Source organism: Athene cunicularia (genome assembly GCF_003259725.1).
Source record: "Athene cunicularia isolate RWA chromosome Z unlocalized genomic scaffold, athCun1 chrZ_part3, whole genome shotgun sequence".
Lineage (NCBI taxonomy): Eukaryota > Metazoa > Chordata > Aves > Strigiformes > Strigidae > Athene > Athene cunicularia.
This window is the reverse complement of record NW_020799144.1, coordinates 9,715,278-9,729,107: the sequence shown is the minus strand read 5'-3', so window position 1 is coordinate 9,729,107 and position 13,830 is coordinate 9,715,278. Positions and strand designations below refer to the sequence as shown.

The 13,830-nt window shown below is 38.0% G+C and overlaps 1 protein-coding gene across 2 annotated transcripts in view; it reads right to left on the bottom strand.

Moving 5' to 3' along the window:
* The window catches only part of MSH3 (mutS homolog 3), a 118,790-nt gene that overhangs the window by 69,439 nt on the left and 35,521 nt on the right, over positions 1-13,830 (bottom strand). For both annotated transcript variants that reach the window (XM_026866590.1, XM_026866591.1), the window contains exons 9-10: positions 5,091-5,203; positions 3,612-3,726 (exon numbers count right to left, since the gene is read on the bottom strand). In XM_026866590.1, the coding sequence (XP_026722391.1) occupies positions 3,612-3,726; positions 5,091-5,203 (228 nt within the window). The remainder of the gene's footprint in view (positions 1-3,611; positions 3,727-5,090; positions 5,204-13,830) is intronic.

The window sequence follows — 13,830 nt, the reverse complement described above, 5'->3', positions numbered from 1 at the left end:
CTGACATCATCAGCACTCAAGAGATATGAAAGCCTTATGAACACCATTCCCTCAATTTCTATGACATTTCCTCTGAAAATTCAAGGATGTTCACCATTTTAAGCTGAAGAACTTACATTTGACTTCTCTCAGTTTCATCTTGCTGACTCCCTTCTACTATAAGGTACAATCAAGTATTTCTCCTCCTTTTGAATTCTTTATTTCTTTCCCCTCTTCCCTCAAAGACATTTTAACCCTTCCGTCTCCTCTTTCACTTCTGCCTCTGTCTTCTCTCTTCACTGCTGGTAGTTCTCCAATCCCAAAGCTAGTCCTCTTCTTCAGAAAGTTACCTGGCTCTTCTATTCTCTGCACTTCCTGAAGTTCATCTATCACTGTTCAAAATCTAAAAACTACAGTCTCTCTTTTCCATTTCCAACATGCTGCAAAACCTGTAGGTAAAATTAAAATACACTGAGACACATTCCCCCAGAAACTGCTATGCAAATGATGATTTTTCAAGCAAAACTGTATCTGAAAGAAGCGTACCAACATCTTGTTGAAAGCCAATAAAGGTCTCTCAGTATGTAAAAGTATTGGAACACACTGATTAAAAAAAAGCTTGTCTCATTCATTGTTAAATCTATTTTTACTTGCTGCTAGAGCTCCAATGAAGTCTAGCCATATCCCAAGGTCCTGCTGTGGGGCAAGAATCCTTTCTCCTTTTCTGTATTTTGCTTTCTTTAGGATCTTAAAAGCAGATCTAAAAGTTTCATCTAAATATTAAACCAAAACTTGTTTCCCCCCAACTAATAAGAAACACTTATCACTTATGTGATGTTTCATGACTCATTATTAGATAGAGCTAGAATTTTTTTTCAGCTGGGACCAAAACCCTGTACCAAAGAAGGTACAAAGGTGTAAGGAAATTTTTTGTCATCATTCTTCCTATCAAATAAGTCTTTTTCATCCAGATCTGTGTCACATTAATAAACTGAAAACTATCTCACAACTCTTAATGTTCATGCTCTCTGACTCATCAGTATATGCTCACTGACCTGAATTCTCCTAAGAATTTAAAGTTGCTTAACAGTGCAAGGGAAATATTTCTTCTCTATTTCCTGCAGAATCACAGAAGATCCACGAGCCTGACACCCTTCACTTAAAAGGCTTTCCCTTTTCAGTATTTAGATAGTATTTCGCTGGCATTAGCAAAAATACTGAGGTTGAGATTGTCTCATTATTTGGCTCACTATTTAAATATATGTGACCTGCTAAAACCAGCAAGTAGAATTCAGTAGCAGGTAGTCAAAGTAGTAAAGGCTATAGAAATAAACACAGCAGAATCTAAGCTCCTAAACACAGGAACAAAGTTATCTCAAGTAATGTATTTTATTTCTTCATAGTTGTGGTGGTTTAAGTCCTGCCGGGACCGGAGGCCACATTGCCGTTGTCCCTCCCCCACCTTCAGCCGGTCGGGCTGGCAGTGAGGCACAAACCCCGGCTTAAAATAAGAAGCAATTTAATACAACAGTGTGATAAACAATCTGAACAACAACAGTAGCAATGATAGCAACAATAAACAGCAATAACAGTGAACAAGACAGAAGATATACAGAGAAATACCGCAATGGTTACAGACAGCTCGTTCACAATGCTCCCCGTCACCAAAGCCACCAAGGAAAAAGTTCCCGCGCTCCTGCGCCCGGACCTGACTCAGCATGGTATGAATAACTCGGCTGGAGATCCCTTCCCCCTCTGCTGGGGAAACTTAACCCTATCCTAGCTGAACCAGGACATCAGTGTATCACCAAGATATCAAATAGTTCATTACCTTTCCACTCAGATGCTCATATATTCACATAAAATCCACTAGAGCAACCTTCAACAGACAATGTCAACACTAAGATTTAGTGCTTTTCCTTCCCAGTCTGTAATTATTTAATTTTAAGATGCATCTATTACAAATGTGACTGGCTGCTGCTAGATAAGCCTGAATTACTTCTACATAAAAGATGGATTTTGTACTTCCCCCACCTGAAAGAGCATTTACCTTATGTGCTTGAACATAGGGCACAGGCACAATAGTGATCTACAAGTGTGACGTGAAATGGCATTTCCTTGGAGTTCACATTCTTCAGAAACTCTTACAACAAGATATCTCCAACCACCCAAGCAACTAAAAAGCCAACTAAAGTGGATGAGAATCATAGATCCGAATACTTCTTGATGGATGAAGCAGGGAAGATGGCTTAGAAGATGCCACAGAAATTCTTTACACATTAGGCCTATAAGCTCAGCAAACTTTTTGTTAACATTTTAATAGTACTCACACAAGGAAAGGTTAATTTAAGGAAGAAAACCCATTCCAAAATCTACATATAACTTACAAATATTTTAATAGATACTGAAAAATGTTTAAAGCTGACATCTGCAGTCAATTTTTCAAATCCAGCTGCATTTAAAAAAAAAAAAATGGTAATGTATGGAGCCCTCCAGAGTAAGGGTTGAAACTTTAAGAATCTCATACATGTGAGTGATCTACAACTGACATGACATATTTCTAAGTTTCCAGTCAGAATTACTTTGTTAAATCCTGTCTACTTACAGGATAGAGGAATACTGAGACAACCAAAAGAACATTCTGCACAGGATCCATGGCAGATAAAGCTATTTTAATAAAGCATTTAATAAACCTCAGTGATATTTTCAAATGTAAGCCAGGTAGCATAGCAATCTTTTATACTTGTGCAAGACAGTACAAAAATATGCTTGAGTGGCAATATCTTTCCATTTTCATTTGATTCCACCTGCATAATCCTCTTACAAATTTTGAGTACTCATCTGAGCATATCTAATGCACCTAAGTGTTGGGACTACTTAATGGAAGACAAGATTATTTCCATGCCTGTACGTTTTTGTAGTAATGTTGCACAAATGGTGATGGTCCACTAACAACTTTTTGCAGGACTGCTCCCCCACTCCCAGTTACTACTGAGCCAACTCAAGGGATTTTTCAGAAAGCCCGTATGTGTTAAATGCCTGTTCTTTATAACTGATAACTAGATTCGACAGCTCAAAAATACCTTTTGAGTACTGTCTAAACATTACAACATATTGGCATTTATACCTGCTTCCAGAGCTATAGAAAGAGATAATTGTTTACACACCTCTGGCAAAATAAAACAACTACAAAGCATTAATTATTTTTTTTAAAAACCTCAAAAAAAAGCTCCAAATTTTGTTCACAAAATAAAACTGAGGTTGAGGTATGATCGCTGATAGTGATTAACAAAGTTAGAATTTCCACTCTATAGTATCTAGTTACTAGTTTTTGCACCTTGTTTGTTTTTAGTAACACCTGGCAGCAGTTCATGTTCATTTATATTACTGATAGTAACGTCTAGACAAATATACTCCTTAAAGATTTTCATGAAACACCACAAAAAAAGAAATCACTTGATTCTTTCAGTTCTGATTAGGAGCTTAAATGTAAGGTATAATTTTACAAAGACTATGTTTATCAGTCTAGCAGGTGGGTTAATTACATTGAAGTGAATGTCTGCTAAAACTTACAAGATAACAGTGGTACATGTATTGGTGGTTGAATTGGAGGTTTATATAAGGCAACTTACCTTGGATTGTAAAGGATCCTTTCCAAATTAAATTCTTTGAGGTATGCAATTACTGCTGCCAGAGAACAAATAACAGGCTTATCCAAGCTTACAATTACAGATAGTTTTTGAGGATCTAAAAAAGAGTAATTTTCTTGTTAAAATACTGTTTACTACTTATGTATTTTAGAAAAAGCATATTTTGTTTTTCAATTTAATCAAATAGAAATCTGTAATATATGTAGTATTCTATGATATCTATAAATCAACATACGTGAGGCTCCAAAATAACACTTATGGTTCCAAAGCATGTACATATTATAATAATGTTAACACATTATGAAACATAAAACGTTTGACTCCATAGGCTTTTATTCATAAAAATTACTAACTTCTGACTAATCCAAACTAATAACTGAATTCGAAAATCTCCACCACTGCAGGCAACATGTGTGCAAGTTAAAAGCAATGAACAGGCCTTGGCACACGTGCTGATGATTTATCTGCCTCAGCCAGTCTGAATATGGTTCCATCTTTGTAAGACAGCTATTCATATTTGATGTTTTTAAACAGTACAATTCTACAGTCCCTCTTCAAGTTGCAACAATAGGAAAATTCACTCTATGATATCTCAACATAAAATAGCATTTTTTAAAAACCCTATTAAGTTTTTTCAGAGATGTTTTTAAAAGCCGATCTTCTGTTCTTAGAGCATTAACACACACAAGGACTTGAAGAAATATTTCAGATGTTGAGTGATTTCCCTCAGTTGCTATATATGTGTGAATTTACATCTGTTTAAACACACATCTTCAAGCTATGAAGAAAAGGGATGCTGTATCCATTCCTATTTAAACAATGTTCACTTGCAAGGTTCACTTCTTCCAACGTGCAGAAAATTAAGCTAAGGTGGCAGAAGAGCTGCATGGATGAATAAGATGCTCCTGATGAACTCAGACATTAAAAAGGAGGAATATGAGAGGTGGAAGCAGGGACAAGTGACCCAGGAAGAATATAGAGACGTTGTTAGAGATTGCAGGGATGAGATTAGGAAAACAAAAGCCCACCTGGAGCTGAGACTGGCAAGGTCTAAAAGGACAACAAGAGCTTCAACAAGTACATCAGCAAGACAAGGGAAAGTGTGGGCCCACTGCTGAATGGGGCAGCAGATCCTGTGACAAAGTACATGGAAGAGCCTGTGGAACTCAATGCCTTCTTTGTCTTGGTCTTTACTGGTAACTATGCCTTGAGGAATCCAAGGCCTCTCAGACCAGTGGGAAATTCTGGAGCAATGAAGACTTTTCATTAACAGAGGAGGATCAAGTTTGGGAACACTTAAACAAAGTGGACGTAGGAAAGTCCGTGAGACCTGATAGGATGTATACCCACATGTATTCCTTATCTATCTAAAAGCTAACAGGATGCATGCTTCAAAAACATCCTGAATGAAAGACCTGTAATGTAGGGCACTTCTTTCACATAAAAATCTAAATTACATACCTGCAGTATCAGGCACTTCTTTTGCATAAAAATTTGTGATCAGCTGGAAAGCATGGCTGTATTCAAAATGGAGGTTTTCCATCCTTTCTATCCTAATTCTGTCATCCCGTAACCTGCAAAGAAAGAATATTTGACTTTCAGTATTTATGCTCCTTTCACGAAGAACACTTAAGTAGGTTATAAAGGCGTACTTTCTTTTGTCTTTCCGTTGTGAAGAATTGAATGGGTAAATAATGAAAAGATGAGCTACTTGGGTGAGTTGAGAACATTTTGAAGAGTGTGGTGGGTTTTTTTTTCAGACATTTCTTCTTTCAATTGTAAAATTGCAAACAAATAAAACACAAACAGCAACAGCAATCAAGACCAAAAGAGAATTCAAGAGGCTGTCTAGTATACCTGCAAGGTAGATATGTTTTAATCAATCATGATAAGCATTTGCCCTCTCTGTTCTTAAAGATTTAAACAATGAAGCAGTTCTCCTATGCAATCTATTACCATATTTAATCATCCTTTATCTTTAAAGGCTTTGTTCTATGCTGTATATCTTGTTGTAACACTAACCTATTGCCTCTTTCCTATATGCTGCTGAAATAAAGTATTCTTGTCCTTTATGTCATAACTATTTGAAGACTTTTGCTCGTGCTATGTAAAAGGAACAAGCTTTAGAAAACTCTTTTCTCTTTGGATATTATTAATAGCAGGAATAATTAATAAATAGATATTGTTTTAAAGGTTTAATTAATAGAGCATGTGCTCTAGGGACAACATTGACAGTTCAATGCAGTATGCACAGGTGCTCTAGGAACCGTCTACTGACAGTTTAAGTAACTTAGAAAGGCGAGGTAATGAAGAAGCTAGACATAGATTAAGTTTGTTAAACAGAACATTTTGAGTCTTTTCTCAGAAGTCTAGAAGTGAATTATGATGACGATTGTTCAGAAGATAAGTAACCATGATGACCAAAGACTGCATCAGTGAACAGGGGTGTCTGAAGAGGAATTAGAGCAGCATGATAAGAACTAGCCGAAACTGTGGAATACAATGGACTTTTGAAACCAATGATGAATTAAAAGCTGAAACTTCCTGGAAAATCCCCAAAGACTCTGATTGTATGTTAGATCATCTATAGAGAGGGCGCGTTTTGTTAGCTGTTGCCACTCTCTGAGGTGATGGCCCAGCTGTGAGTTGTTAATAAAGCCACCCTAGAGGTACCCACAGTCTGGTGAAATCCTTTAACAGCTAAAGGACTTGATTTCTTTCAGTCTTTTTGTAATCCAGGTTGTCAAGGATGTTATTAATGATAATCCAGTTTTCCCAACATGCCAGCAGTTCCTTCCAGTTTAACAGTACCGGCAAACATGGCAAACTTACTCTCTTCCACCATTAAGCCAAATGAGATCTCTTGCATGAATCCTTCCCTAGTGTCAACAAGTAATTGAGAATTACAGGATTTCAGCCAGTTTTTCAACCCATGAGAAATTAGTCTGTTTTCTGTGACCTCTGCTTCCAAATCCACTTAGATAAGACGGTGGCAAAAAACCTTTATTCATTACCATGTGCCTGGTACCTGGGCTTGAGTGTCAAGCAGTACACCTAAGATGCTAAAATCTGACTCAGAGAGGAGTATGTGTGTGGTGTTTACAAGATACAGCCTTTCTACACTGGTTGCTTTTCCCTAATGAAATTTAAACTGAATGCTGCATTATCAATTCAATTTGTACAGCTGTTAATACTGCATTAAACTGATGTGCTGGTTAAAATACAAAACAAACAAAAAAACCACACACACTCCCCCCTTCAACCTTTGAGCATAATTACACAGCTGCAGAATGAGCACTGAAGTGGCCAGTAGAAAGGTTCCAGTAGAAGACATACGTAAGACCAACTTGGTGGCTTCAGCATATCCAGTTTCATACTACCACGGGACATGAATTCACCAAATACTTCTAGCACATTGAAATTATGCCAACGAGAGGGATTGTGTAGGTATTATAGGAAGGAAATTAATCAATATCCTTTTTGCAGGGCTTTTTGACTTCACAGGAAAAAACAAACAGGTTTTCTGCATTACATTGTACATATTCCCAACTGAAAGAATCAATATGTCTCTGAGGCTCAACTCTTAAAAATGAGAGTTATTTTCCTATAGTATGTGTCAAACTAACTAAGTCTTAGAGGTCTGACTTTTCTCAGCACATCCTAGATGATCCCTTGCTTGCTTTGAGTGCCTTAGTTTTAACTGACTGATCCAATTAAGTTTTCAGTCTTCATACCCTCTGGGATTCCCCTCTGCCCCAATCCTACTCAGAATGAGCAAACATTTTTAAAGCAAATGGATTTCCGTAAAAGACAATTAGTCTGTGTTCCTCAACCTCCAATAGCAATCAGCTATTTTCTTCATTGTGTTTTTCACTTGCTCCAACCTTCACTAATAATCTGCTCTAACACATCCATTCATTTTGCTAAATTAACATATATACTCACTAGTCTTTTGCAAGAATACCTCTTCAGCATTAAACTTTTAAAAATGTGTCGTATGATATCTGGAGGTTAGCAGAATACAAGACTTTGAATCAGTCCTGCAAGACAGCAGGGCTTTTAGGTTGACCACGTGTGAGTAGAGATTTAAGAGAAACCTTTTTAAAACAGGATCTTTTCATTTCTACTTCCTATGTTTTCATTACACTACCTTCAGAAAAGCAAGGCTTAGCAAGGTCTGAAGAACTAATTTTTAGAACCAAAGTCAAACAGGAGGATGGTGTGTGTGTGTGTGTGTGTGTGTGTAAATTAATTGTTGTCATTTTCTTTAATGCTCAAAATAAACTTTGGTGAATGACAGTTACAATCAGTATAACTCGAGGGACTTCTTACAGTAGTACTTTTGTTCATCAGCTACATTGATAGCAAAGAGTTCAAATTAGAATTTGAAAACTGTGATTTGTAAAGATCTTCACATATTTTTCACATAAAAATATTTAAATTCTAGCTATGGCATCATCAAAAAAAATATCTGACACTTTATCTGAAAGTATGCATCTGATATTCTAGATAAAGTAAACTGAAAGGTTATATCTCTTCAACATATGGAAAACCATGAATTTTTATCAAAATATATGAACAAAATTTGATACATAAGGTTTTCACATCTGTCCTTTGTTTAGTCAGATGATCACCCATAGGCCATTTTTCTGATTATAGCCAAGATGATATGTTGATTCTTATGTTGATGCTTTATCTCTCCAGCTACCAATGCCTATTTAAATCAGAAGTCAATTTCACATCAATTTTCATCAACATCATTCTTGTCAGAACATCTACAGCGAACTGCTGCACAACTCACCCAGTACTGATACCCATTCCAGTACCTCTTGAAAAAAATCAATCCTCTTAATCCCATGACACTGATAGGGCTAGTCAATGATGAAACAACTTTTCAAAGCTTTTTTTTACCTTCCTTGTACAAGTTCTTCTGCTACCACCCTTAACTGGATACTGAGCAGAAATATTTCAAGGTTTCAAACTGTCAACTGATTGTAGAAATGAACCTATAGTGTCCCTTATTAAAATTCCAAGCTCTCAAAATGCACTAGGATTTGATGCAGAAGTGTCTTTCCTCACAAAATGAGAAGATGCTTGAAGAGATGATCATCAGCCACAGTTATAGATAAGAAATCAGTGTGTCCACAAACAGACACATAAATGATGGGATCCTAAAAACCTCATATTTACAGGCATACACACACTTTTGTGTATATAATGTAATATATTAAGTCCATTCAAATCTATGTTGTTCTATGATTCTACTACTACAGGGACTAATTTATTGTCACCCTACTGGGAAAATGAAAAAAGGTCATAATTGCTGGTTTTATCCCTCTATTTATCCAGCAATTCGAAGCATCCACTTAAAGATTCTTTACTTACCAAGTGCTGCAGAAAAACATTTTAAAGAGATCACTAAATTAGAAGGGGGGGGAAGAATGTAAACCAACATAAAACTACTTTACAGAAATCTTTTCTTGTAAGAATGAGCTTGCATATAAGCACAAGAGCTCACTGCAGTGTGCTGAATAAAACAGGAGTCAACTCACTACTGCTCTACAAATCACAATTAAGCAAGCATAAAGTGCATAAAGACTTCCTGAAAAATAAACCCTCCCAAACTAAGTTTTCTTAAAGCTCAGGAAGCCTTCCTAAGTAAAGTAAATAACTCCAGAATTCTACCTTCCAACTACTATCCTGCCCTGTCCATTCTGCTTTAAAATCTTCAAATGCTGGGGTGCAGGCACCAATACTGTACTGCACACCCATATATCACAACACAAGTTCATAAACGAAACAGAATTTGGGAAGGGAGATCTCTGCTCTTAAAATTTAGTAAGACTTTTTATTTCTGATGCTAAGCACAAATTTATAAAGCACAAATAACTGTTATTTAATCTTTCCTATACACTTTATTCAAACTGCTATTTTCTCTGCACTCCTCACAGTGTGCTCTGCTAGGATGACCAGTCTGACACTGCAGAGGAAAAATGCCTACACTGCCCAGTAACGCAAGGTAACCTGAATGCATTAATCCTTTCAGAAGTCCAAGTATACCACGTCATCCTCCCTTATCAATATGCTTAGCAGAAACTGTTTTTCCTTTGTCATAATTGTGTTACCTTTGTTACACAATTTCTTCTAGCTCAGGGGCTCTAGGTTTGAACTTGTCTGTGAGAACTGGAGAACAATCATTCTTCCTTTTTGGTAAATCTTGGCATGGTGCTCAAGTAGCTTCTCTGGCAAAGCCTCAATGACATTTCCAAGCAACTGTTCTTTTGGCACTGACATTTTTATAAGAACAGCTTTCTCTCCTGCTGGAGTAAAGTACTTTCCCACAGTTGCTCTGAACAACGTTCAGATACCAGAGATGGACACAACGTTGTTGCAAGGAAAATGGCAGCACAGTCACCTTCTCTGACTATCTGCCACTCTCAGAATGATATTAATCACTGCTGCCTGTAATAACCAAACAATAATTACCACATGTATGCTATCAATGTACTACTGTAAGAGACTGTGTTGCATGGACTGCGTTTGTCTCAACATTGCTGCTGCACCACTACCATTTCCTGGCCTCAATATCTTGTTGCCATGGAGGAGTACACTCTGAAGGAGATGAATTGTCCACCCGAAGCTAGGACAACAATATCCTTCGTAGCACCTACCAAGTTGCAGGTGAAGAGAAAATCAGGGTGAGGAAGATGTGTGGAGGTTGAACACGCCACAGGTCAACACCAAACCCCGCCATAGCACAACCACCATGAACAACACCCGGGCATGCATGCATGGAGGAACACGGACGGGGTGGTGTGTATGACAATGAACTCTGTGGAAATGGAAGACTCTTTGTGGGGACTGTGACAATAAAAGGCCTGAATACTCTTCTCTCAGGGAATTGGACATCATCTCTCTGCGGATCTTGCAGCTCAGAGCTTGGAGCAAAGAACTGTGAACTCTTTTCATGGACTCCATCACCTGAACCGAGACCAAGCCAACAGGACACTGCTGGATTCATAGTGGTGGTAACTAATCTTGCTGCATCTCATTCATTTGCTTGCTTAGGTATTCTGACTTTGCTCTTCTTCTTTGCTCTGTCCTATCACTATTATGCCCTGTTACAGGAATAAAGCTTAAATGTTTGTATGGCATCTGACATAATTTGTGTCTTAATCTCGCTCTTGTGACTGTATCAAAACCTACCCCGACACTGGATCAGGACAACTACATGCAACACATTACCCCACAAGATCCCCAGCTGTTCAAACATTTCATCCCAAACCCCTCATTTATGCTAGAAGCTTCTGAAAAGCCTAGAAGCAACTCTGACACATTTCATATACATATATATACACAAATATACATATTTTTTACATATATATATATATATATATGTATATACACACAGAGAAAAAACTTACAGGGAACTCGTTGCTTGCCTTTTACTATCCAAACTATCAACGTTTCTCAACGTGCACATCCTGGTTTCCTTCTAGTCACCTTAGCAAAGCTACAGCTGAGAAGAATTCCAACCATATCTACAAGCCAAGTGTCTGGATTCAGGAAATTAGAAGAAAACATTTTAGCTTTAGGAACTCATGAGGCAGCAGCCTTCAAGGAAGCAGAGCAAAGACTATCAGAAAATCAAAGGCCAGAGGGCTGTGTAGGCCCTCTCATCTGAAGAATGGGATAAGACACACTACACTTGTTTCACTGAAATCTAGTAGAAAAGATCGAGAACTGCTAGGAAACTATTTCTAAGCCCCTAGAAAAAAGCAAGATGATTAATAGCCAGTATGGATTTCTCAAGAAAATCCTATCAAACTAATTTAATTTCCTTCAATGGCACAGGAACAGACTCTGTGGACAGAGAGGAAACAGATGATTTCCTACACACTTGATTTCAGTGAGGTTATTTTATATCTTTTCACATGTTCTCATAACCGATCTACAGAAGCATGATTTACATTGAAGTACTTATTACAGAATGGGTACAAAACTGGCTGAAGAACAATACTCAGAATGGTATCAGGGGTTCACTGTCAAAATGAAATAATGTGTTTTTCAAAGTTCCATAAAGCTTAATACGGCATCTGGTAGCACTCAGTACTTCAGTTTATCACTTGAACAGTAAAACAGTGGACAATTCCAGTCAACTTCCAAAGGGTATGAGGTTGAAGTGACTGCAAAGCATGTTAGAAAACCGGGCTTGAACTAAAAAGATGGTGGAGAAATTACCTAAAAAATACAAGTTCTCTCCATCATGTATGGCTGTGAGTAAACAACACATGCGTGAGTAGAATAGGGCATAAATGCGTAGAAGCTCTAACTTCCCATGTAGTAGTTCTCTCCACTAAACATCCAAAACACATATAGTTTACTTGCAAAATGACAATACAAAGCAGTTCATATCCAATGAACAGTACTATCTAAAGTGATCAGTGCCTTGTGCAGTTGTGTATCAGCTCATACAACTGCTCTTCAGTCAGCACAGTATCTTCTGCACACTTCCATCAGTGTTTCCCTCTGTGTTTTACAGTTGCCATATAGAACATGACACTGGGAGGATGCAGCTCACCCTGATTTGGTGTCATCAGAAGACTGAGAGCACACTAGACTAACCTGCTATGTGCTTATTTTACTGCTACCCTCCACCTGCATCCCTGACAGTGATATGCTAGACAGCTTCGTAAACCAGCTGTGCACGTCTGTCCCCAGAATCACCACTGGCTCCACAATTTCTCCATTCAAGATTATATCAACCAGCAAAAATATCTCTTCTTGCATGGCTTCAAACAAGCAAACAAAAAAAACCCAAACCAAAGCAACACCACCACCACCAAACAAAATACAGGAACACCTGCCCAATATCTGCCATACTACATGAACAACAATGAAATAATGCTCCCTCACTTACATCCCACCATGGAAAATACCTCTTTCAGAATCAAAGTGTGAGTGAGGAGAGAGTGGAGCCATAGACCCAATCATTTGCTTGCGATAGGCTGGGATCACCACTGCGGCTTACCTCTCTTTTCTGCACACCATCAAGTGCCCCACAGCTGGGTGTATTTTGTGACCTTGTTAAAATGGTCCGTGGCTATTTCTGCCCTGAATTTTCTGACATTAGTTACACAAATTTAAGGTTGGAAGTTTCCAGCAGAATTAGCATATACTTTTTTTGTTTGTTTTTAAGACAGATGATTTCCCTGTGGTGCCTTTCTGTCAGAGAACAGTTCAACAAATTCCAGATGCACACTCTATTCTGCACTCCTTGAAACAGGGTTCAAGCACACAGCAGCATGCCAAAGAGTTTACCAGCTAATAGTCAACAGAAGTTTCTCCAAAAGAACACACTAACATGGCCCTAACATGACCTATAAAGCTTGTAACATCTTTTTCTTACGATACAGAAGAATGTGATGAACTGCTGCATCCTGCCAAAGCAACCCAGTGTGCCAGCATTAAGGATTTTGAAGGAATGGAGTCCTTTGATGCTACTTAGCTTCAAGCCAATGTCAACTCTAGTTGGTAAAGACAGACAGGCAATGTAAGAGGAAATGCAAGTATTTCTAAAACACCAGACAATACAGTCACAAAGATGAAAAATGCACAGGCAACAGAAATTAATAAAACTCCACATTTATGTCATATGTTCTAAAATCAGATGTGGAAGACTCCTTTCCATGTTTCTTCCTCTGTATCTAGCTGAAAGACCATGAAACACCTAAGCACCACATCGTGCTTTTGGGACCATTTTCAAACTCCGAACTCCTCTCTTCCGCCTTTTTCCCCCTTTCTCTCTCTGTACAGCCCAAGTTTTTGCCAAGTACTAACTAAAATGTTAATTATCTGTATTCTTTCCCATCAGATAGGGTCATTTTCTATAATCTCACATCGGGTCTTAAATGTCATACAGTAACATATAGCTGGAAAAACATACTTTATACGAAAGGGATAACTACTCATTTACCGCAACACTAGCTCTTACTATCGTGTCTGGTCTCAGTTACTTTGCAGCTGCAGTTATGTGCATGTCTACATCAATGTAGCTACTGAGTCATAGTACCACTCTTCCCACCTCTTCCCTGGCTGCTCATTCCCACTGCTTTGTCTTCAATAGCTGTAGAATTTTTCTGAGTCTGCACCAAGCACTTGGAGCAAGATGTGACAGAAGGAATTCATTGGGGGGGCGGGG